Source organism: Tubulanus polymorphus, chromosome 3 (assembly GCF_964204645.1).
Source record: "Tubulanus polymorphus chromosome 3, tnTubPoly1.2, whole genome shotgun sequence".
In the NCBI taxonomy this organism is placed as follows: Eukaryota; Metazoa; Nemertea; class Palaeonemertea; order Tubulaniformes; family Tubulanidae; genus Tubulanus; species Tubulanus polymorphus.
The window spans coordinates 25,051,172-25,077,025 of record NC_134027.1 but is presented as its reverse complement, the minus strand read 5'-3'; the positions used below and the strand labels follow the sequence as shown (position 1 = coordinate 25,077,025).

Here is a 25,854-nt window from a genome sequence, read left to right as displayed (position 1 = left end):
GGTATTAATTAGCCAGCACTGAAAGGGTTAATGGGAATTTAGTATTATTGATTTAGATGATAGAATATTCAACTCATAAGAACTGCTCCAGAGTTTGCAAGTTCTAAATACATTTTTCTAGAAATACTTCGCTTTCCCTGATTCCAGTATTTGGTTTTTTCGCTCTTCTCTGAGCGGCACTCACAGCACTATTAGCAGGTTCAGAACATTATCAGTAATTTGAGGGTTTTTTTTTGCCTCAACCCACCGAGCACCACTCAGGGCATTTATAGAATATTACAAGGTTTCAATTTTTTCCCTCAACCCACTCAGTGCCACGGTTTCTATTTCCCTCAACCCGCTGAATGCCACTCAGGGTATTTATAGAATATAACGAGGTTTCAATTTTTCCCTCAACCCACTCGGCGCCACTCGCAGCGTTACTAACAGATTCGAGGTTTCTTTTTCCCGTGAAGCCACCGAGTGCCACTTATGTGGTAGACGCTAAGGAAGAACCATGGACTATCACTGGTGGGATTTAATCCCCAATGATCCCCGGATTAACGGGAGACCAGTGACCACTACTACACCCGTCATTTGGTCCTAGCCACCAATGCTACCGACTAAGCCAGCGTCGAGCACTGTAGAATGTTATTGAGTATTATGCGTGTATAACTTACTCGGTGGAGTCCTGCGTCCGTTACGTTCCGGTTCTAAATGACTACTTCTCAAACTGCTAATATCACTGCCATGATCTAAAATAGAGAATACAGCAAAATAATGAGGTACCGGTCGCACACACCAGATGGGCGCAATGATAAGTGAGCGCGCAAATTTTCAATATCACTTCCTTGATCCTAACACTGGTGGAGAGCAAGATATGACCTCCAAAATACTTCATCCTGCATGGGCAATGGTATAGAAATTAGAATAACATATTCTGACAATTGGAAAAGTCATCAGTGAAAATAGGTAAAGTCGATTCCAATTTCATCGAAATGTAGAAGAAATTGAGGCATCGTGAATCAGTAGCCACTAGCGACACCTAGTGGATCATGGTGGAATCCTTGCAGCGGTGCAGTGGTACACAATCTCGGATACAGGAAGAGATTTAAGCAGGAACGAAGTCATTCGATGAAAAATTGAGTATGTAACTTCGCTCGGTCTCGCGGAAGTTCTCTGAAAATCGATACATCGCAGAACGCGGTATCAAAGCGCGGCGTAAAAACAGGTAACAGTGGTTTATGAAGTGCCTTTTTGAAGTGTTTACAGTCGTCGTAAAAATGAAAACTCTTCACAAGACGTATTCATCTAATTTTTGCCGATGAAAAAATGAATCCAGTCATTAACCGCATCAAAGTAGCTCTTCCCGGCTAAAAGGATGAACGCAATTACTGGTTTAGAAAAATAACATTTGATTTTCACCCGAAACCCTGCAACTGGCTGTCACGAAACCATTTAATAGATGATGGCACGATTGCAAGTGAAAAGAGGATAGGAGGGAGAGGGAGAGGGAGTGGGAATTCACAAATGAAATGACTCGATAATCTGAATTAAAAGATGGTGTTTGTAGTTGATTTTCAATCAGAAATGTCTCGTGTCAATTACTGATACACATGTGAAGTGTGAACGATCAGTTTTTGAAATGTCTTATGTTTGGTATTTGTAGTTCGTATTGCTATCTCAAGACTTTCTCCCTGCAAACGTTCAGTCGAAGAGATGAATGTATTTGAGGCGAGGTCGCGTTAGATGACAGAGTCACTTTGCGATAAAGGTTCCCTGGTTCCAGTGACGTGGTCGCTTCCTGTCATTTGATCTAGAGATTCTGCGTAGGTAAATATTTGCCGCCAGACGGATATTGAGAATACGTTCGCCAATTGAAAATATTAACGAATGAAGTCGAGGAGACCTGAACTGTCGTGTTCTTTGAAATCGTCTTCACGGTTTGCGCAAGCTCGATTCCTCTACCCAGAGATAATCAAATGAGGAACCACTACTGAGGCAATCAAAGATTCCACTTGTGGCAAGCGAGGATCTGCCAGATGTCGCTAGTAGTCAACTTCAAGAATACTCTGAAGGTTCCTCGATTGGTATTCCTCATGATGACTACTAGCGACACCTGGTAGATCCTCACTTATCACAAGTGGAATCTTAGATTGCTATTTTGGTCTTTATATCAATCCCAATGCAGGCCCCACGTGGAAACCCAGGGGCCAGTTGCACAGTCGTGACCAAAAGTCCAAAAGTGGCCTTAATTCTTAAGACTGGTCTTCAGTTGTTAGATTGGCTATAGAACTAGGTTGGGTGTTAAGCAATGACTATGCAACCGGCGCCAGCAGTTGGATGATTCACTTACCTGATAAAGATTTGGCACAAGACACCGGATTATCGTACTGAGTTCTTCGATTTACATGACTTGAAAAAGAAAGTCAAAAAATTGTTACGAAAATGGCTTTATAAGAAATGAAATTCTGAAGATATTCTAACACTTACTCGATGAAGTAAGTTCCATAATGAGGGTCTTCAACTTTCTCCCAGCCGTACGGCAATTCTGTAAATACACGAAATGAAATAACATTTTTAGAGTCACAATTCATGAAAAGCCTGACAACACCGAGTGGAGCGTGATCGACCAGGGTTCGGGTTCAAATCAACAAAAGTGCGGATCCAGACGTACAGGGTATGTGATGGCAACGTCAGACGTAAAAACACTGTAATTGATAGATACAATATACCAATTTACCATAGGTAAAAGTGCCAGAAGAAAATAATCATGTCCAAAAGTGATCTCAAATCCTAGAAGTCAGAGGTGTTAGATTTGTTGTTAGATTTGCTATGGGACGAAAATGATATCAGCCTTGACTTGGCAGCCGTCTCCTCGATTGCGTTGAAACCTCCCAGCCACTGCACGTTTCGAATCTACGGATCGGCCGGTGTTTTTTTTACGAGTCTTACCGATGTATCGAATGCTGTGATCTCGTCGATTCATCGCGCGCTAATCAAATTCGAAAAGTAACGATTACCGAAGATCGGTCGCGGCATTTAACGGCGATAAAACATAAACGTGAGGTGTAACAGATAACGCACGCAATGAGAACATCACGCGTTGAATACTGATGGGATGATATCACACTGTCCTGTATACAGAACTCTCTCCCCATAAACACACGACTATTTGCTCCTCAATCCAGGTAGTGATAAATGGATAGCTGTACAGGACAGGGCCACACGTTGCTGCCTATATAAAACATTCACGTCTGAAATAAAGGGTCAACGAATTGCAGTCTGGAAAAGAGGGACAGCACATTGCTGTCTGGAAAGGAGGGACAGCACGATGTAGTCCAAAATAGAGGGACAAAACACTGCTGTCTGAGGGACAGCAGATTGCTGTCTAGAAAAAAGGGACTGCAATAAGTGGTCCGAAATAGTATAATAGAGTCCTGAGTATGGAGGGGACATTTCATTGAATAGAGGGACAATACAATGCTGTCTAGAAGAGGGACAACATATTGCTGTCTAGAATAGAGGAACAATACATTGCTGTCTAGAATAGAGGAACAATACAATGCTGTCTAGAAGAGGGACAACATATTGCTGTCTAGAATAGAGGAACAATACATTGCTGTCTAGAATAGAGGAACAATACAATGCTGTCTAGAAGAGGGACAACATATTGCTGTCTGTACAAGAAAATAATCAATTATTGTGTGGAATACATAGGGGTTAGAGGGACAGCACATTGGAGGCCAACATATTGCGGTCCGGAACTAGAGTTCTTCAGGGGTCAAATCTCGAGTTGCTCTGAATGGAGAGAGCAAATCCACGATTGGAAACAGCATATAGCAAAATCTGGAATGGAATCTGTAAATTTTGTAATGGAAAGAGCTAACGAAACTTCCGGGATAATGAGCGCTAACCAGGGGTTGGGGCGCCACAGCAAATTGCTGCTCTACACCGAGGAAGGAAGGAAATTACTGTAGCATTGGGAAAGCACGTAACTGAAGAAAAATCACTGTTCTCCGAAATGTCGGCGAGACTAATAATATCACCATCATAAACAGAAATTAGGCGAGCGAGTCACGCAGCGGGCGAGCCAGAAAAGCGACCCCGCAACGACGGACGACGAACAAATTGCTACAACAAACAGAAATTAATCTCAGACACGAACGATGAAAAAACAATGAAAAAGCGATAACAAACATTACGACTGCTCGACCAGCCCGGACGGCACCGGCCACAGAGAGGCGTAATTAAAACAGCAAATCTTTTACAGTGCTTAATAAACACTCGGTAAATGCTTTTAGTGTCAGTATCATGACGAATACAGAAAACCCAGGAAAGACAAAGACTGGAAATGTCAGTGTTTAGCACCGCGCGACTTGTGTAGGGTTTCTAGCTGTCTGACGAAGCAGCATTTTAAGAACTCATAAGTCAGGCGAGGCGGGAGGAGGCCCGCCCATAAAACAACAACTCTTTACAAACAGCGCTTGTTTCATTTTTACCGAAACTATCGACGAACACAGAAAACCCTGGACAGAGACGAAAAATGTCACCATTTAGCCAAGTGACATACGTAGAGTTTCTAACAGTCAGACACTTACTAGCGCTTTATAAACTCATAATAAGTCAGTCCCGTGTACAACAGACTTCAGCCCGCGATCCAATTTGGCACGCGCGTGAATGGCGAAATTCGACCCAGGCCGAAAACGCCAATGCGATCGCGGCTCGGTTTTCAAGTCAAGCGTCATTCAACCTAAAATACGTGACATATAAGAGTAGTGACGGTCGAAGCCCGAGAGTATTGCTGCGAGTACTGCTGCATTCTCGACCACTCAGGTTTATTCTGTTCATGTCGCATTGGCAGTTAAAAATCAAGTCACATAAACATACAGTAACACCCGTGTATGTGACTATAGCGTTCACAGTCCCAGGTGAGTTTATACGATGATGAAGTAATCACAGAGTATGATACAATGTTTGTTGTCTGATAGACAGGTCATCCCTCTGAAACCATTCTCTCACTCTCTCTCTACTGGATGGAGGCGCAGGTCTCGCGCACCAAATCTTATTTTCCAGACAAAATCATCCTCTCTCAACAGGGATTTGAACCTGATTGCGTCGAGACTTTGCCACGCTGCTGGATTCGCGTGAGTTGACAGCAGGGACAGATCCAAGCTGGAAGAAAGGGGGTTCACCTCATATGAGAATGGCACCTTTTAGTTAAGATGGGTGTTCGCAGGGGGTCTTGGGGTCTTCCCCCAGATAAATTTTGAAAATTTACGTAGGTTCTTATTATACAATTTTACTGCATATAAGATCAAGATCAGTACAGGGAATAAGAAGCCTGTAATAAATGGATTTTCAAAAGGGCACTTGGTCAGAAAAGAGGGTTCAAACCCCCTCAAAAATATAGTTCATTTAGATCCATTAAGACATTTACAGAGACCTACTACGAGCTACATTCTGTGCAACAATGTGTAACTGTGTCCAGAAGAAGATTAACACGAAACAAACCGCAAATACCGAGGATACTGATGATGCAGGGAGGTTGTGCAATCACTGCATCAGATCAAACACAACCACAGAGACTTTACTATTGACAGATATCCATCCTGCAAAAACAACACATGATGGAATCCTGTATAAACAGCTTAGATAAACACATCTGAGACACTGATATACGGGGCAGGTATTCGGTCTGATAGCTGATATACGGGGCAGGTATTCGCTCTGATAGCTGATATACGGGGCAGGTATTCGGTCTGATAGCTGATATACGGGGCAGGTATTCGGTCTGATAGCTGATATACGGGGCAGGTATTCGCTCTGATAGCTGATATACGGGGCAGGTATTCGGTCTGATAGCTGATATACGGGGCAGGTATTCGGTCTGATAGCTGATATACGGGGCAGGTATTCGGTCTGATAGCTGATATACGGGGCAGGTATTCGGTCTGATAGCTGATATACGGGGCAGGTATTCGGTCTGATAGCTGATATACGGGGCAGGTATTCGGTCTGATAGCTGATATACGGGGCAGGTATTCGGTCTGATAGCTGATATACGGGACAGGTATTCGGTCTGATAGCTGATATACGGGGCAGGTATTCGGTCTGATAGCTGATATACGGGGCAGGTATTCGGTCTGATAGCTGATATACGGGGCAGGTATTCGGTCTGATAGCTGATATACGGGGCAGGTATTCGGTCTGATAGCTGATATACGGGGCAGGTACTTTAAAGGGAACAAGGCCCCGATTTTGAAGTATTAATATTAGATTAGCCAGGTTGAGCCGTGCGGTCCCCATACGATCAATTTATTGGCCCGAAAAGAAATAATCAAATTTTTCAAACCATCAAAGTTTCACTAATTCTTTCCAATACATCGAATCAATTTGATACACATTAAGAGGAGTGAAGTGCCAGTAGCCTGTGGGAGGATAGAACTCCGAGAAACACACTATCCAATTAAACCCAACACATGAACCATCAGACAAATAGTAGATTTAATTCAACCAGCAGTAATGGCTGCAGCAGTGAAGCGTTTAAACAGTTTAAAACAAATATCCCCCACTTCGACGCTGTCACTCTTCCCGCTAACCCTCCAGAGAGGGAAAGGGGGAGAGAGTGAGGGAAGACGCAAATCATCCGCGAAACAAGCGTGTTCACCGAAGCTTTTGATAATATGATTTAGAAATGCTTGAATTCGGGTTCAATTTTCGTTGATGAGTTTCAATGAAGTGAAGAGATCGCGGCGCTGCGTACGGTCGAAAATATTCATCAAAGCTCGCAGCGAAATCATTCTAAACGAAGTGGAAATTTTCGCCGATATGTTTGTGTCGATTAGATTTTACGTATTAGAACGTTTGGCGGGGTGGAAAAACTGATGAAAACTAGCAAATAGAATCGAAATCAGTTAAGTCTTTATTGGATAAGTCAGGAGGTAACTTAAGTCGTATCAATTTTTTAGTACCAATTTGTATTGATAATCTAATTCGTGAAATGTAAGACAATATTTGGATAAGTCGGGAGGTAACTTGAGTACCAATTTGTATTTCTAATTCAATCTACAAAGTTTAAGTCATTATTTGAATAAGTCACGAGGTAACTTAAGTCATATTGATTTTTTACCAATTCGTATTTCTAATTCAATTTTGTAAGTTTAAGTCATCATTTGGATAAGTCGCGAGGTAACTTAAGTCATATCGATTTTTTAGTTCCAATTTGTATTTCTTATCCAATTTACTAAGTTTAAGTCATCAACATAATGATCATGATCCCAACTACGGAGACTAGCGGCATATTCTACTGAACTGCACTTAGTGCACTAGCCAATAACCGATAATAAGTCATGAAAATGGTCGGGGTCCAATTTGGACGATCATCTAGATTTAGAGGGCAGAAATTCTAATAATTGTTCGAAGAAAATAGATTGTATCTAATAACGAGGTCTCTCTCTCTTCGATATGAAATCATCAACTCGGATATTAACATCGACGTTGTAACTGCGCGGAGTCTGCTAGTAGTTTCCAATGTTTTTGTTATTGTTGAAGATGGCAACAAAGAAACGTGGAATGTGACGGATACAAAAACAATTACAGAGGAAATATTTGATAAGATGAGTTCGCGAGGTCACCCAGATATCATCATTCAATTCGGCTAATTACAACCATTTCATCTGATCGTCGGAGTTAAGAATATTAACCGAAACCTCCGAACATAATTATACAAGAAACTCCGGCCTCAAAACTAAATGGACCACCTTTCGAAGAAATTGAACATGTCCACACGGCAGGGCTGGGTATGAAACCGCTTATAATAGAGGAGCTGGCTACTGGACTCTCCTGAGATCTAGGACTGGTTTATTCATAGGAGTTTGCAGAAAACTGGCTCCTCGGGGCTCCTATAAATGAACAGGCTCCTCGGACACCCGAACCAGCACCTAGGATACATATAAACCCACATCTATGGGTGAACTGGCTCCTTAGAAATTCATGAACTAATCGTATCAGATCGTATAGTTTTCGTAGTCATTGAAGAAGGCCTTTGATAGTTCCCAGGCCCAGACTTCTGGACTCTTGTAGATCTAAATTGACTGGGTTATAAACTGGCTCTTTGGACATCTACAAAAAGTGTTGACCTACGAACCCTGAATCTACTGGCTACTGCAAACTTCTGATAGCCTGACTGAATGAGACCATAACAGAGCAACAAAGAGTACGACCGAGTATTCTCTGAGCAGAACAAACCTTCATCGTCCGGCGCGGTCATTATATTGACCATTCTGATTTCTCCATCTCCTTTGTTTTTGTTCTTCTTTTTCGAGCGAAAATTCCCCATATATCCGCCGGCGAAAAAACAACAATCCGAATACTGTTTCCCCATCGCACGCACGCGAGAAACAGTGCATCAACACGCAGCAGCAGCAGCAACGTACTGTGTTATACTGCAGAGAGAGGGTACCCTAAACACAGTGAAACACGCAGTACAGGGGTTAGAGAGTGAGGAGAGAGAGAGGATCAGCCACCAGCAAAAACATACATTCCTCTCTGAACAGATGTTTGTATAGTAATTATAGACAGCTCTCTTTCTCTCTCTCTATCTCTCTAGTTCTGTTGGCACCGATTGAAAACTGCTGCCGGGGTCCGGCCTTCGCTGAAATGCTATGATTTATTCTAAACACCATAAGAAGTTTCTCTCTTTCTCTCGGAGATCTCTCGGGAGATCGTGTGATGAGTCTTTAATAGTCGTTCTGTGGTTAACCGCCTCGTGATTTCAACGTGATGTTTATTTTGAGATCTTCACCACAGCGTTGTCGGCAGCGAAAATAAGAAATAGCGATCATAATATCGAAAACGATACTCGATGTTTTGCGAATGACCGAGGTCCGAATAAACGCCATCTCCCGATTCAACCTTTTTTACGAGCAATTATTTAGGCCCTTTTGTAGGGGTGGGGGCTAACTACATTATGTGAATGACAATGACCCATAAGTCTAGTTTCTGGTCTTAAGTTGTTAGATTGGCTATGGAATGAGTATGAACTTGGACTAGTCTTAAGGAGAGATTTGTTATAGAACAAATATTTTCTTTGACTGGTCTCAGATCTAAGCCAGCACTGTACAACTGGCCCTCAGGGATATTACCAGACTTCGCCCTCAAAAGGCATACGTAGATGGAAGTTTAAAAACGAGGACGAGACACCGGTGGCGGACACTGATTGATGATTATGGGAATGAGAATGAAGATGACAGCAGCAGCGATGATCCATCGATTTGTAAGAAGTAAAAATGTCGGTTATAGATTACCTAGTCTAAGTGGAATCCGTCAGACTTTTAACGATTGATCTCTTCTCGCAACACTCGCAGCGTTAACACATCGACACACACTCGCAACACTCACAGCGTTAACACATCGACACACACTCACAACACTCACGGCAAAAACAGCTTAATGATTTCATTCGAAAAAATCATGGAATTCAATGACGTTTTTCAACATTCATTACATTTTTGGAATAGATTTTTCTCGGATTTGGGTTTATTTCTACTTTGTTTTTACACATTGCATCCGATGTTCGTCACAAGGGGTTTTAGAGGGGCAGCGGACACCCCTTTCACTTTTACAGGCACCTCTCTGAAAATCGGCTTCACCTTTTGAAATATCTGTTAACCCTCTACATGCATAAAGTTGATATCATTTCTAACGATGCTTACAATGATAATCACTTTATGTAATGAGTTCGTATGAAAAATAGCAGATTGTGCCAGAATTAAGCCTAATCTTTCAAGTTGAATTATCTATATTTTGGAGAGGACCAATAGCTACATCAGCTGCTACAATTCGTTACATTACCCGCTGAAAACAGTTCTCTAAATTCTGAGAAATGAAACGTTTGTTATAACATTGATGATACGCCGAAAAAAAACCCACCTACATTTCGCAAACTCGTCAGTGCGGTAAATGACATTTTGAGGATTTTTTTCTTTGCACAACAGGGAATTTCTGCATCACTTATTCATACAGTCTGCCAATGAGTACATCGGGAGATACAGCTTCATATTTAAAATATAGGTTAATACAGAGAGAAAGAATGAATTCTCCAGTTACAGAAAACTGAACTCGACTGCAGTGCTATGAGCCCAACGAAAGCGGCAAGGAAAAAGTTTATCCCTCGTGAAAAATGTTTTCGATGTGTTTTAGTATGCTGTCGGCTTTGAAGTCGAAACAGAAAACACCGAAGAGAAAAATGTTTTGTGTCATCGAAAATGTTTTTCAGCCTGCGGGCGTTTGGAAGTTTTGTGTTTTGCAAATGGACGCCATTTTGGTAGCCCTGTTAACTGGTGTTTGCGTTAATGCTGTGTGTATTGAACGTTTTATCGTTTACGGGTAAAAGTTTTACTTAAAACGTTTCATGAAAAATGTGTTTTCTGTTCAAATGAAACAAACATTTTGTTGTACATGCAGACTTTAAGAAGGCCGAGTAGGTGTCTCAAAGACTTCCCTTTGCCCATTTATTCGAACAAAAGTTCACTTACCGTCGGTATCACAATCGTTAGCCGTTTGTTTCTTGAGTTTTTCTAAACGCGGGTCCAACCAATGCGTCGTCTCGTTCGTGTGACTGAAAATTAGAATCGAAGAATAAGGAGAAATAAGGCAATATTTCAGTCCATTAAACCTTTTAACTGAAGATGACTCATTACGATACAGTCGAAACATCGAATTAACTACTAGCTCATGGATTCTGACTCTTTTCTCATTCTTATCATGAGATTCAAACTCATTACATCGTCATCCATTGATAATTTATTCGAGCCAAAAATTCTAAATATCTGAAACTCTCCTAAAATATGAAAGAGATACAACTTGTGGAGAGTTAATTTTGTCTGTTAATACTAATCTAGACTACTGGTTGAGTGTGTTCTTGGATTCAACAAGGTAATTACAGACTTCGCTAATTGGTTAGTAATTAGCAGGTTCAAACCAGATGAGAAGCCATCAACGGAATCGGAATTGCTCACCACTCGCGCATTATCAGCAGACGGCCGTTAGTTCGGGTCTAAGTGGCCACAATGCAGTCAATTACTAGCTATACTACTGACACATACACTATTACTGAATCCATGACAGGCGTCACAGTGCTGGGGTAATACCAACCGAACACTAGCCATCAGACTCGTATCACAGCACTGCTGCTGAATTAGCCTTTGAAGAATTAATACAAACTTGACACGCAAACACAGAGAATCGAGCCCCAGTACTTACAGCTCCTGGGCGTTACCGGCCCCTGGTAGGTTCTTTATAACCTGGTGGTGCTTAAAGGTTTAAAGGTTTAACATGGACACTGGTCAGTTGGCCATCAAAGGGTCAACACGAGCTGGAAACTGGTCAGTATAAGGGTCAACATTAGCCGGAAACTCGTCAGTATAAGTTAACATGAGCTGGACACTGGTCAGTTTTCTATATAAGGGTTAACATGAGCTGGACACTGGTCAGTTTTCTATATAAGGGTTAACATGAGCTGGACACTGGTCAGTTTTCTATATAAGGGTTAACATGAGCTGGAAACTGGTCAGTTTGTCTATATAAGGGTTAACATGAGCTGGACACTGGCCAGTATTTCTATATAAGGGTTAACATGAGCTGGACACTGGTCAGTTTTCTATATAAGGGTTAACATGAGCTGGACACTGGTCAGTTTTCTATATAAGGGTTAACATGAGCTGGACACTGGTCAGTTTTCTATATAAGGGTTAACATGAGCTGGACACTGGTCAGTTTGTCTATATAAGGGTTAACATGAGCTGGACACTGGTCAGTTTGTCTATGATGATACTTACTCTATGAAGTATGGATGGCCATCTTCAGTGAAAGCCATTTCCCAGTTATCCGGTAATGGACCGAGATCCGGCGAATTCAATCCTTGTTCCAGCGATTTCTTCCTGGTGAGTGCTCCGCTCGGAGGAGCAGGCGCCGAGTAATCCTCCGGCTTCTCTATGTTGGAGCGATTTCTGCGCCGTTTACCGTCGGACGATGGATGCGAGCCGGGTAGCAGGTTACTGGAGGAGTTCGCGCGTCCGAATAGAGGCGCCGTCTCGTCATCACTGAGCGGTTTCGGCGTTCCGTAATGATTACCTGCATTTAAAAAAATTGAATAAATATAGCTGCAAAGCAACAAAATTGGGTTTTCTGCATAGCTGCACCTTTCACATTTATAGGGAATGGTTTGAAAGAAAATCATTCTCAGCAACTCGAACCTGATATCATTACTTGGAGAAATGTTGAAAATTGGTGAAAAAAATCTGATCCAAAAAAGTTTTCATGATGAAAACTTTTTTCAGGGGCAATATCATTCAACATAATATTAGAATTGATATATTTATTATTATGGATTCGATATGGCTGTTTTGAGGATTCAAATTAGAAATCAACTCCCGAGTCCAACTTAAGACCACTGATACCTGCGAAATCCAGATTCACGTCTCTGAAAGTGAGCATCTTACGTGGATTTTTAAAGGTAAATTTTATTTGTCGCGTCGACTGATTCAATTCCTTCGAGAAATGGAATGAATGAAATCCTTTGAAAATTAGGAAATGAAGTTTGTTATTTCACACGGGAGAAAGGGGATAGGGAGAATAGAGGGAGGGAGATGATAGAAAAGAGGGTGAGAGATAGGGGAGAGGGAGACGAGGAATAAGGAGATAGAGAAGAGGAGAAGACGAAGGAAATGAGATCGAAGGGAAAGACAGGGGTTGAGCGAGGAGAGGAAAGGGAGAGAAGAAAGATGATTGAAAGGTTGCTAGAAGAGGGAGAGATTTAGAGCAAAGACATAGACAGAAACTGGTCGACTGTTTGATTTTACGCGTGATCTAGCCATCTCAACAAATTTCCCTGACTTTTTAACCTTTTTTTTCTACAAAATTCCCAGACTTTTTTTAAGAAAATAAATTTCCCTCACTTTTCCCAGATTTCCAGGCAAGTGGAGAATTTGATAATTTTGATAATGTTTTGATTTATGCGTCGTTGATCTGTAAGAATTCGAGGCCGATCTCGCTCGCCCCGACCGCCGATCTCGCTCACCCCGACCGTCGCCGTCTGTCGTAGTTCGGAGATCGTTAATTTCAAACGAATGATTTATGAAAAATGAAAACCGCTTGAAAATACATCAACTGCTCTTGTTGCGAGGCTGCAGCTCGAGAGGAGGAGGAGGAGAAGGAGAAGAGAAATCTGTCAGAAACAGGTTCGTGAAAATGATGATTAATTTCTGTGCGCCTTGCGTTGTTCGGTGAGTTCAACGACATTCTTACAGCAATCACGACATGTTCTACTGTGCCATATTGATATATAATATCTACATGAAAATCTTTTACATTTTATGATAAACACCCTTTAGATTCCAGAACCACTTAACTAGAAAAGAATAACAATTAGGATTAACCCTTTAGGCTAAAAAAATAAATACCTGGTTCTTTTTTCTTTCTGCTGAGCTGTAAAGTTGACCCGACCGGCCGCATATCTACCCTGGGCCCAGTTTCACATTTAGGATTAAGGCCTAAATCGATTTAAGATAACTTGAATTAATGAAGAAATTAAGTCGATTTTAGAGTTACACCTTTTTGTACATTACTTTTCTTTAAATCGTAATCAATTTTACCATAACATCCTGGCATTTATTGAAATGAACTAATTACAAATCTTATTAGCATTTTACAAAGTGTCGCGGCCGATTAGGAGAAACAAGGTATCATTTTCATTTAGCCTTCGATTCCAGAACCGTTTAACTTGAAAATGATTACATTTAGGTTTATCCCTTTAGATTACAGAACCATTAAACGTGAGGAAATATTTATGTTTATTAACTGTTCAATATATAGAACATTTTCACTTGAAAAGAATTGCATTTAGTATTAACACTTTAGATTATAGCGCTATTGAACTTGAAGATAATCACGATTAGGTTTAACCCTTTACATTCCAGAACAATTAAACTTGAGAAAATATTTACATTTATCATTAACCATTTAACATCTAGAACATTCTAACTTGAAAATAATTACATTTAGGATTAAAATAGCTTTCAGAATCTCGATAATTTCAAGAAAATAAATACATAAAGGACTAAACCTTCAGAATCCATAACATTTCAAATTTTTATCAGATTTTCAGAAAACACTGAGAATCCCACCCACAGTTGCGAGTCGACTATTAGTTGAAATCAGTTCATTTTCAATGAGTTAACTTTTTTAAATACAAAGATGAACGATAACACTGACTTCACACATCAGTGTAACTGTGGGTTGGGCTTCTGAACAAAATCTCAAGTAGAATACCCTGTTAAACTCACAACTGTGAAATAGGGCACCCGACATCAACGCGAAATCAGTGAGAAAATTATAATAAAAACTTTTAGAGGAGATATTCGCGATCGCAAGATCAGACACAAATTTTCAATATATCTACAGCGCTCGACCCGGCGATATAATTTCATTTCACGTCTTCAAATATCGACGGATGAATGAATTCCAGAAAACCCGTAGTGAACTTCACTTAAAATTGCGATAAGATCGTGAAGACGCTTCAACGAAATTACTACGACTCGAGATTTGATCAGTCGCCGAGTGAAACGTCGCCACGCGACGGAAAAACCACGACAACGAAATGGCTCAGATAGATAAAAAACAACCACACGCGGAAAACTTGTCGCAGGTGTATCAATTTTTTAGCAGGTGATGTCTTTATGTTTCTATACGGGGTGACGCCATGAAGCGCGGCAGGGTAAGGTAACGGGCGTACCCAATAGCAGCTGATTAAACAATTTTCGCGTAAACAGATAAACAGATCGAGAAACAGGGAAAGAATCAAGATAAATAGATTTCAGATCTGAGAGAGTTTTTCAAGGAGTTTAAAGGTAGAAAATTCCAAATCTCGAGGAAGCGTCTGCAACACTTTAAAATCCCAATTACAGAAGACTCCTAAATCGGTGCTGTTTGTCTCGGTAAACCATTCATTCAGCGGTTTTGTCAGCACATTTTCATCCTTTACAAGACTATACTAAACTTGGTTTCTAATTAAGTAACTGCCTGATCGGGCAAAAATCCAGGTCCCAACTGTATTGATTTACTGTACCACTACTAACATTACTAATTGCTTATTTCTCAAAATTGAAGGAGTTTTAAAGGAGTTCTGGGTGTTTTGCTCAAATGAAAGGAGTTTCAAGCCCCTTTAAAAGTATTTCCTACAGAAGGAGTTTTTACGGAATCAAGGAGTCGTAGGGCCATGCAGATTGAGATTCGAGATACATAGAAATTCTAGATACATAGAATGAGATGCGAGATAAATCGATCAAGTTTAAGATTAATCTATCCTCCACATCATGCCGACTTACCGTCAAAAATACCGCTTTCCAGCAGGTCGCCATTTTTCTCTAAAACGAGGAATTCGTCTTTCGTAAGGAATGAATAATCGACACCGTTGACTTCACCGGGGCGCGGAGCTCTCGTAGTACCTACAACACATAACATAAGATAATCTATTAGAACATTATTCATGAACCTGTCTTCACGGAGAATTTTTTTCGTGTTCGTAAGTTTTGTTGGTTCCTGAAATTTGGTTGAAAAGTGGAAATAAATCAAGAGCCACTTTCACAGTTCCACAGTTTCTTTCGAGTTGAATCTTATTCTAGTCAAATTAGTGGTTCTTACCCTAGGAAATCTTCTAGGTCTAGAATTTTGTTATTAAAACCAAATTGTACAGTTTTCAGTTAAGATTTGACTCGAAATTAGTTTAATTTCAATATTTCAAACCAAGACTTGTGGAACTGGTCAAATTTGACCCAACCACAAACGTCGGACCAAGCTTATGCCAAGATTTAGCACTAGAAATCGGCTTTCCTCACTTGCCAGAGCATCATCTTGATAGTAACGAGTTTAGGTAAGGAGTGAGTGATTAACGTGTGAACGCACTCTCTACTAAAGCAAGGGCCACATTTGACTCCTGTCTTGTCCGGGCCAGTCCTGAACGGGGCAAAATCGTCTCCATGTGATCACCGAGGTTATAAGTTTAATAGTTCGGCCACATTCTGGTGGGACCATGTCCACACTACTGGTCATTGCAGACTCACGTGACCTTTTGTCTACTGAGCTTAAAAGTACACAGTAATTAACAATTCACATTTCGGTGACCGACCCGTGACGGAAACAATCCGTACACAATAAATGAAACCTTAGAACGGTCATAATTTACACGTAGAGAATACAAATAGATTTCTTCAAAGGTGCCGTGTTTATTTGCTAATTCAGGCGAGAGCTCGAGCGAGGGTACTGCAGCCCGACAAAATCACAAAATCGCTCTTTTCCCTCTCCGAAGCGAAATTGAAAGCTTTCGTCGTTCGTTGGCGCGCGACATCAAACGGGATCGTCGCGTTCGTGAAAGAAATGCGATCCGTTTTCCCGCGAGCGCCGCGACGACCGACCGCCGGCTAATTCAGAGCGGTGACATTATCAAAAAGAAGTTCTATTATACGCTTTCTATATGGTTTGATATGACGGATCCAATATGCAGTACAGCGGATAAGTATAATCCCATTTAGACTTTAACATGTTCTCTTGAAGACGCGGAGAGAGAGAGAGGAGAGAGAGACAAGGGAAACTGTCGTATCAATAATATTGATAACCGGCTTGAAGTAGATTGACACACACACGCACACACAGACACAGTACTGGAAACTCAGGAAACTCTGTCTCTGCGATGATGGAATTTGTAATTTCGACTTGAAGGCATGAAGCAATTTCCTGATGACCGGTGAAGAGGAGATATAGCGAGACTGTATGAGAGATAGCGGGGAGGGCATGATATATGTGAATGTAGGTATTAATGCCCCAGAGGTTAAAATGCCCCACAGCTTAAAATGCCAGAAGGAAATATGCAAGATTTGAGTTTATTCAAGAGGAACTCACAACTGTGGAACAAAATCCTGAGAATTAACCCTTTTCTGACTGACCTGTTTTTTTCTATCGGGACAGCCAAGCACTGAAAAGTGCTATCAGTAACAAATTGAATTTTTTTCAGTAACATTTCGTGGAGATATGACAGGAAAATTTAGAAATTAATCAGTAATTAACAGTAAGACCCTCGGTAGAATCTTTCATTTTTCTGTACGCATCGAACAAATCCAATCAGTGTTTCTGTTTATGAAAAAGTAACAAATACTGAAAATCAGGAACAGTTGGCAGTTGTTCTATATGACTGCCGCCTTTTCCAGGGCCCAATTTTTTCATTAAATCCTCAAGACGCGGGAGACGTTAAAGTCTTTCTCGGGAAAAGGAGAGAGGGGAGAGGGGGGAGTAGTTGAGAGCGTATACGAGCTGAATAAGCAATTAATTTCCAGTGGTCAAATTGCCGTTAACACACGTCATGTAACCGAACCACTTCATACATTATTCATTCATTCAGATGGTGAACTAGTATATACCAGTCGTGTATATATATATGTCCAACGAGTTCACTTTACAACCGCTATCAAATGACTAACTCAGCGAGAGCGCTTGTTAGTTTGTGTCATTTTTCCAGTACAGCTTAGGGAAATTATGCAACAGTATCGGGACGTGCTATAACACAGCCTTGTGTAACACCCGCAAACTGAGTTACGTTAATGATGTCAAACATGTGAATTTCGAGTAGAATGAAATAGAGATGTGTTTCTGATGGAGATCATATTGCATGTAAATAAGGAGAGCTGGCTGGGTTTATACTAACTATTCAGTCATTCCGGAGTTCGAGGAGCACTGCGCAAATAAGGAGAAAACCTCGAAATTCTAAAAGGTTTTACAGTGGTTATTCGTGATTATTCTGACAAGATTTTATGAGAAAATGCAAAACAAACAGACTCAATGTCCTTGAAAGTAATGCTTTAACAATTCAAAGGAGCACTATGAACCCATTTAAACCGGTGACAGACAAGGCAGATTCCATCAACGAATCAACGAATGTTTGTACGAATCAAACAGGCGATATATTAATACAGAAACATTTTCAATGGGCGATTGCAAAATTCGCAAATCATCAGCTAACTAGTTCATTTTCAATTTTTAGGCTTCCAAAAACAAAAATTATTGAACAAGTCATGAATGAATATAAGACTGACTGTCGCACTTAGTGTATGGTATTGATTCGACTGAAAGTTTTGAGAAAAGTTGACTTGAATTTAATTGAAATGTAGAAGGAATTGAAGTGAGGTAACCCAGGCAGTGCCACTAGCGACACCTGGTGGAATCCTCGCTTACAACAGTAACACTGCCAGTACCTCATTCGCCTAAATGTATCTACCTTCATCTCCCGAATTCAATTGCGGATGATTTGTCCAAGAAATTTGCCACGAGCTTCAGTACAAAGGAATGGAGACACTACGTAACCTTGTGAAACACCTAATAAACGAACGCGCACGTGTGGTGGAATATATATTACTGTATCTGGAAGGTATCAGGCACTCTTCCCCTGAATGCGATATGTCACAATGAGTGGATCGCTTGATGAAGCATTCAATTTCAGATAACGTCTCGACTAATCACGCGTGCCGGCCGAGCAGCTACGAGAAATCAGCGTTGATTCACTTTCGCGGGACGTCAGTCATTGAAACCGAAGCGAGAAAATCAAGCCGGAAAACAAATCATTACCGGGCAGGCACCTCATGAGGAGAACTGAGGGGAGGTGAGGGATACTGAGGGAGGTTGAGCCCTACCTCTACCTGGATTTTAGCTCCAATATACGCTACTTGTACATACACGCTCCAGTACATTCTTGAAGTGAATGTTTTCAACCAAAAAATGTTTTTTTCAAGCATCTTACGCTGATCAACTAATGTCAACTTATCTGTGAAATTCAAGGGGCAGTGTTGCACTGTCATCAGCGGCAAACAACAAACTGGTGCATTTCAGTATGGGAGTATGCTTTATTTGGCCTTTTTGAACATCAACGTTCCCTTTTCTGATGTGACAAGTTCCTGATACAAGTTAACAAATTTTCACCAGTTTGATTAGCCCGTCAGTGCGGAGTGCATATAATATTGCCTTTTGGGCACATCGAAGTGCCGTTTTGGGATGTTACAAGTTGTTCAAAATTAGCCCTGGTCATGGCTTAAAGAGTTAAGACCAATCTTAGTCCATCTCAGTTCTATAGCTAATCTAACAGCCAATCTTACTGTCTTAAGCCTAGCGCACATCGACACTGCGATTGGAGACAACTAGTTGCTACCGAACGATTACCCCGCGCACATCGAAATCTAGTTACAACCGGTCAGTTGCAGCAACTGCATGGCGCGTGTCGATCGTCGAGATCCAGAGCGCGCACATCGACGGATATGACTGCGATTGAGTACAACCAGTTGCTCAAAAGTAGATCATGGGCAACTGGCTGGAACTGGAGATAGATCGACGCTTACCAATCGTAAGCTCGCTCACATCGACACATTCAAGCAACTGATCGTATCCAGCCAGTTCCTCTCATGCGCCGAAAACTGCCTTGCAACTAGTTGTCTCCAATCGCAGTGTCGATGTGCGCTAGGCTTTAGACCACATTAGGACTAAAACGTCCTGACTGCACACTACTGGCCCTGGAGCTCTAGATGGTGCGGAGGTCTTCGGAAAATCAGATTTTGAAGTGGTTTTCACGGGAAGACTCGATCAAACCGTTGACTGAAAAGCCGGCGCCACTCGTTTGACAAGCTCGACGACGCATCGACAAAAAAGGCACTTTCTCGCAGCAGAATTCATGACCAACCTAGCAAGCAAGCAACGAGCAATCAACCAAATACTAATGAGCTTTCAATATACAGCGAGATGCTTCTACATCGACGTACGGCGCACTCTATATACTGCCTTCCGGGTAATGATCATCGTTTATAATGAGAGACAAATTTAAAAAGCTTTTATTGAAGAGCGCGAACCAAAATGAGCAGCAAAAAAAACATAGCAGATAAGAGTTATGTTAGAGTGGAGTCTGACTATCGGTAGTCAGGGGTGAATCCATAGGAAAACTGGTTGATGGGTAGAGAAAAAAGAGCAGAGCCGGTAGCTGTGACTGTCCCATGAGTTCCTCTGGGACAAAGGCAACCGCACCTCTTATGAATGACGCTAGAGGCTTAAGCTCCATACATCACTTAAAACATGCCTTCTTTTCATATGGCGTTGTTGCTGAGTACACAGACAACCAACTGCCACTCCAGTACAGATCATCCGCTAGACTTTTTAGAACGGATTGCTCAATAGCATTTGACAAATGTGAAAGTGCTCTGCTCCCCAAAGCCTGACGGAGGCATTGAGAGCCCTGAATATCCACGTTAGATTATGACGCCCTGAAGGACCCTACAGTATATATAGTCGCTATCATAAAACTTCTTTTAAGCAGGCTCAAATTTAGCCCATAGTTTAGACCAGGGCCAACTGGTCACACTGGTGGGTACTAAATGGACCAGTTTGACGCGGGCCAAATTTGGGCCCGAACATTAACGTCACCACCAGGCCCGTGTTAAATTCTAACACAGGTCAAATGATCGCATGTAAATGTACTCACTTGCCACAGCATCGTTGTGATAGTATTTTAGTAGTGAGCGATTTACAATGAACACGTTCTCTTATTATTAAGGGGCAAATATGAACTCTGGTCCGGTCCGGGCCTGTTCGACCCGTGCGATCGCGGATACTCACTGATAATCGGCCACAATCCGATGATCGGCTTATCGTCGTCGTGATCGAATAGAACATTGTAATCGGCGGCCGAGTCGGAGCCGACGATCGGGAACGACGACATTCCCGGAAATAAAAAACGCAAACAATCCGCGAACATCTTCATCATTTTGGATTCGGACGCCGATCGCATCGTTAGCAATATTCCATCGTTATTAGCTAATCGATTAATCCGTTAATTAATCCTAATTGGCGCGAGTAGTTCGTAATCACATTAGCCGTGTATACACCGTGAGAATATCAAGCGCGATAACAGGGTTTGTATAGAGGCAAACATCGACATTTTACGCGCTTTCTTAAAAAATTCGAAAGTCAGCTTTTTTCGCCGCTTTCAAATGTCGTCACTTTTTCCCGAATCCGAAGACGAGTTCGCGGCATTTTTCCTGTATCGATTGTTTAGACATGAAACAAGACGTTATCGCGATCGCGATGCCCTCGGTCGATGGCGCGCTTAACGACACAATAGATCGCGTTCGTCGGCAGAAATCTCCGGAGATGAAGTCGAATCCAAAAAGTTCAGCGTTCTTCAGGTCTATCCGCTATTCTTCTAAAAGCTCGCACTTTTCCGACTCGCTACGAAACTCCGGATAATTCCACAACCAGCAGGCGCTGAACGATCGCATCAGTTCATTCCGGTGACATGTTCTCCTCCTCAAACTACCGCAAACATCAAATCTAATAATTTCTCGCCACTGTTTTTCTTAAACATCCTAACATTCTCCGGCCATTGGTTAATACACAGTGTACGACACGAAAATGCTCTTATCCTTGGCGCGTAAAGCCCCGGCGCACGACAAAAACATAATTTTTAACGTTGGATTGTTTTTATATCCTTACATCATCGTTTTAGTAAAAAACACTATATCCCGGATATGGATCATTTTGGAACGCATAGTCCGTAGAAAAAACAACCGCGCGAACGAGGTTTATAACGTAAAAAGGGGCTAAAAAAGGAAAGCGTTCGTGAAAGATGAATTTCCAGGAAGCGGCAACGAATTCGCGACGAGGTATTAAATCCTTAACGTCAAAGCGGCTCCTTAAAAATCTTAAACGTATCGTCGCGTGGGAAGCAAACGACGGCGATGGATGAATTTCCACAGAGCAACAAAAACCATTCGATGGTTTTCCGGCGACAGGTCGTTGAATCCTTTACGCGAGCGCGGCTCAATCAAAACGCTAAACGTATCGTTTCTGTGATGAACAAATTCCGACAAAGCAACGAAAAACTTGGAATGGTTTGGAATTCGCGATAAAGTATTCAGTCCTTTCGAAGAAGTATGTGAAAGATGAATTTCGTGACTAGGAGTTAAAAAATCCTTTTGAGTGAAAAATGTTCAGAACGCGCGGTTCATGAAGTTGACGTTCACTGTAGATGTCGAATCTTAAGAACGTTCTAGAACGTGCGTTCATTTCGGTTTAGAAAACCGAAAAAAATGGACGTCGTCTAGCGATAAATAGTTCTAACTAATCCGTAGACATGAACAACGCCGATAGAAAATTCATTTCAAAATACGAAAACCGTTTGAAATCGCGGAGCGGCCGCGGGAAGCGTCGGAGCGACGACGAACATCTCTCGAGAAGTGGAATCAATAGCCGAGGCAGATACGTACGTTGCGTATATAAACAACTGGTCGACTGGAGCTCGCTCCGCGCTGCGTCGTCGTCGTCGCGAGTGATGCTGCCGCCGTTTAAATCAAATTAATCCACAACGACAAACACCGCTGCTCATTCCGCGTGCGTATATGTATGTACGTCTATATATAGACGCGGACCTGTTTAGCGGGAGTGATCGCGCGCTTCTGGGAACAACGTCTTACATCAATCAGCGATCGTTATGACTCTCACCCGCAGCAGACGCACGCGGCTACCGTCGCAGTCAACCCGCGCGCACAACGACGACCTGGCAAACTAGCTTTACCACTAGATGGCGCCATTGAAATGTTGAACTACTGAGCACACGGCTGCCAACCTCTGAAAAGTGCTATCGGTAACAAATTGATGAATTTTTTTCAGTAACATTTCATCAGTAACATTTCAAGAAAATCTTCAAATTAATCAGTAATCAACGGCAAGACCCTCAGTTACATCTTTCATATTTCTGTTCAAATTAATCAGTAATCAACAGTAAGACCCTCAGTAACATCTTTCATATTTCTGTTCAAATTAATCAGTAATCAACAGCAAGACCCTCAGTAACATCTTTCATATTTCTGTGTGCACCAAACACTGAGGAACAGTTGGCAGCTTGTGTGAGCACCCAGGCAGCATAGTCACTTAGCTTAGCTTTTAGAACAGTCTAAGACATGCGTTCATAGCTTCACAGTTCCATATCAAGGAAACGCATTTCTAGAATTCCATAGCTTTTTCAAAGCTTTAGACACAAAACAAGACACATCAAATCTCATGACTTAAAATCTCATAAACTTTCTTAGCCTTAAAACAATTAACTACCGATTTCCAGGATTATCAGAAGCACGAATCCAGCAGCTGCGCAACTCGGCCTAGGATATCATACGTAGATTCAAGCTTTCATTTTTGCCAAATGATATGAGAACCTTAGACCGAGAAACCCGACCAGAATCGGGATTCAAAACCCAGTACACGTAAAGGACGAACAAAACCAGCATTAAGCGGCAATTTCTATCAGCCTTATAGTTCGGCAGAAGCAAACTTATCTATATTGCGGTGATTTCCGATGCGCGGCTAAAAATAGCGGCATCTATTCGAATGTCAATTTCTATCAGACGTTGCATTTTCGAGTGACGCGACGACCGCAACTTGATACAACGGCTTCTTCTCCGCCGCTGCCGCGCTCTACCCCTGTTAGTCTCGACTTGTAAGCCGATTGACTTCTGTATCTGCGTGAACCGGTATGAATCGGTATTGTGTCAAAGTCGATCTATCCATACGAACGTGACGTCGGAATCAAGGCCGTCTGTCGTAATTGAGAGTCGAGGGGGGTCGGTTACTCGTGAACCGAACGAACAAAATGGTTTGATTAATGTCAAATCGGTCTCATCGATCAAACGTCTGACCGAGCGGGGATATCGGACGTCTCGGTCCGGTATTAGACATCTCGGGGTTCGGTAGAGAAAGCAAAGAATAAATCGACACAAAACCCGCGCGATGAACCTACTACAACGATTATACGTAGAAAATCACGCGCTTTATTCTAATATCTCAGTCCAGTCCTCGGAACTGAGGACAGCTAAGAATAAGTCAATACAGAACCCGTGATGAGAAAATCCCACAGGACACCCCGATAACCATCCTCAGAAATACTGAGTTTCAACTCTCTTCAGTATTCCTGAATTCCCTATTAGGATAGGCCTAGTTATTACGTAGGGGCACCAGATATATTTCATTGTAATAGTTAGCACACAGATTGAGGGTAATTTGAAATGAAAAATAGTGGCTCAACTGAAAATCAACTGGAAATTATTATCAACTGGAAACCATTGCAGAGTCGTTACAACGAACACATGATGAATGGATTTTATATTATTGCACATGGACAGAGTGAACCTACAATGAACTCTTGGATCCAGTTTCAGCTGTAAAATAGCGTTTACCCTCAGAGGACAGTTTCACGAAACAAAATAATGATTACCGGTAGGCCTATAAGTTGCTATTGACAGCCTTCTCATAAACTCAACGATTAACCCTTTAAGTAACTATACCCTGCCATGCGGTGTATAATCCATCCACCCTATATTGCACATACCCCATGGCGCGGGGTATCCAAGTGATTTATAATTAGGCCTAGTCAAAATTTGTATTGAAAGATGGCAGCACCTGTCAAACATCGCGAAATGTTTATAACTAACAATACACCGCACCACGGTGTTGATGCACTAAAGCAGTAGACCGGTTATACACTGCAATGGGATGGAATTCTCCAAAATGTTCAAATAATCTCCAGCATTTTAGAGTATTAATTAGTCAGCACTGAAAGTGTTAAAGGAAATAGTAATGATATTTGAGACTAAGCCCAGGTGGTAGGGGTAGTAAGGGTTTGGTGTTCATGTCAAAGACGTGGTCATAGTCCATTATGTCCCAAAATAACCGGTCTAAGTAATAATTCGTATTACAGATTGGTTCTAACTTAAATCGTCAGTTAAACTGACCTGAACATAATACCGATATTTCAGAGATTGTTATCGGTATTATCTAAAATCGCGGTAAGATTTCTTCGCCGCGGTTTTCGCCGAATCGGGATTCATCACGACCGCAGAAGGTCACCTCTCACGGGAGCATTCAATAACATCGAGAGAGATTATCGCCTTCGAGAGAGATTACGCGGCTCCCAGGTTGAAATTCTTCAAAATTACGCAATATGGCATCGTATGAATCGTGGCTTAACAGTCGAAACACACGGGACGTGGCACGAATCACCATGACAACTTCAAATTGTGGCCAAATCCTACCTAGCGAATGTGGCAAAGCCGAAGAAAATAAAGATTTATTCAGTGCGGTCACTTTTATTTGACTTTTCCTTGACTATTCCCTGACATGCACGTCATTTTCCCTGACTTGATTTGCTAAGAATCCAATCAACTTATCAAATACGTAAGACATAGACAGAAACTTATCGATTTTATACGCGCGATCTAGCAATCTCAACAAATTTCCACGACTTTTCCCGATTTCCAGGAAGGGGCTGCCCTGTTTATTTCGTTGAGTTTTTTGCTGAAGCATCACTCCTCTGAATGCCACGAAAAAACTATTGCTTGCAAGTCATTTGCACAAGCGAAATCCGGGAACAAATTTAACAGCGGAAGTACAGAAAATGGTCTAAAACATTTTGACAGGTTTTCGATGGGATGCTATACCGATTCCAGAATTCTCTCCTTTTCATTTCGACCAGAATACACGCTCTACCTATCCCGGAATAGCGGTAATCCGTAAACCTGATAGAAGCGGCCGCTAGAGAGTTTGTAATCCACGTTTTAATATTTCTTAAAACGGAATAATCAAAACCAGCCTTGATATGTATGACTTACGCAGAAATTCGGCTTAAAAATAGAAACTCAACCGTTAATGAAAGACTCCGAGTCTATGTTTTAAACTATAATACAAAATCCCAGTCAGAAAGAAAAGTGAGTTCGAAAAGGTTTCCTTTAATGATATCTACTT

General features: G+C 41.6%; 1 protein-coding gene across 1 annotated transcript in view; it reads right to left on the bottom strand.

Moving 5' to 3' along the window:
* Nucleotides 1-25,854, bottom strand: part of LOC141902239 (membrane-associated guanylate kinase, WW and PDZ domain-containing protein 1-like) — a 56,311-nt gene that overhangs the window by 27,571 nt on the left and 2,886 nt on the right. Inside the window, exons 3-8 of the mRNA XM_074789881.1 lie at nucleotides 15,366-15,485; nucleotides 11,820-12,114; nucleotides 10,518-10,600; nucleotides 2,473-2,530; nucleotides 2,336-2,394; nucleotides 660-734 (exon numbers count right to left, since the gene is read on the bottom strand). Of these exons, the coding sequence (XP_074645982.1) occupies nucleotides 660-734; nucleotides 2,336-2,394; nucleotides 2,473-2,530; nucleotides 10,518-10,600; nucleotides 11,820-12,114; nucleotides 15,366-15,485 (690 nt within the window). The remainder of the gene's footprint in view (nucleotides 1-659; nucleotides 735-2,335; nucleotides 2,395-2,472; nucleotides 2,531-10,517; nucleotides 10,601-11,819; nucleotides 12,115-15,365; nucleotides 15,486-25,854) is intronic.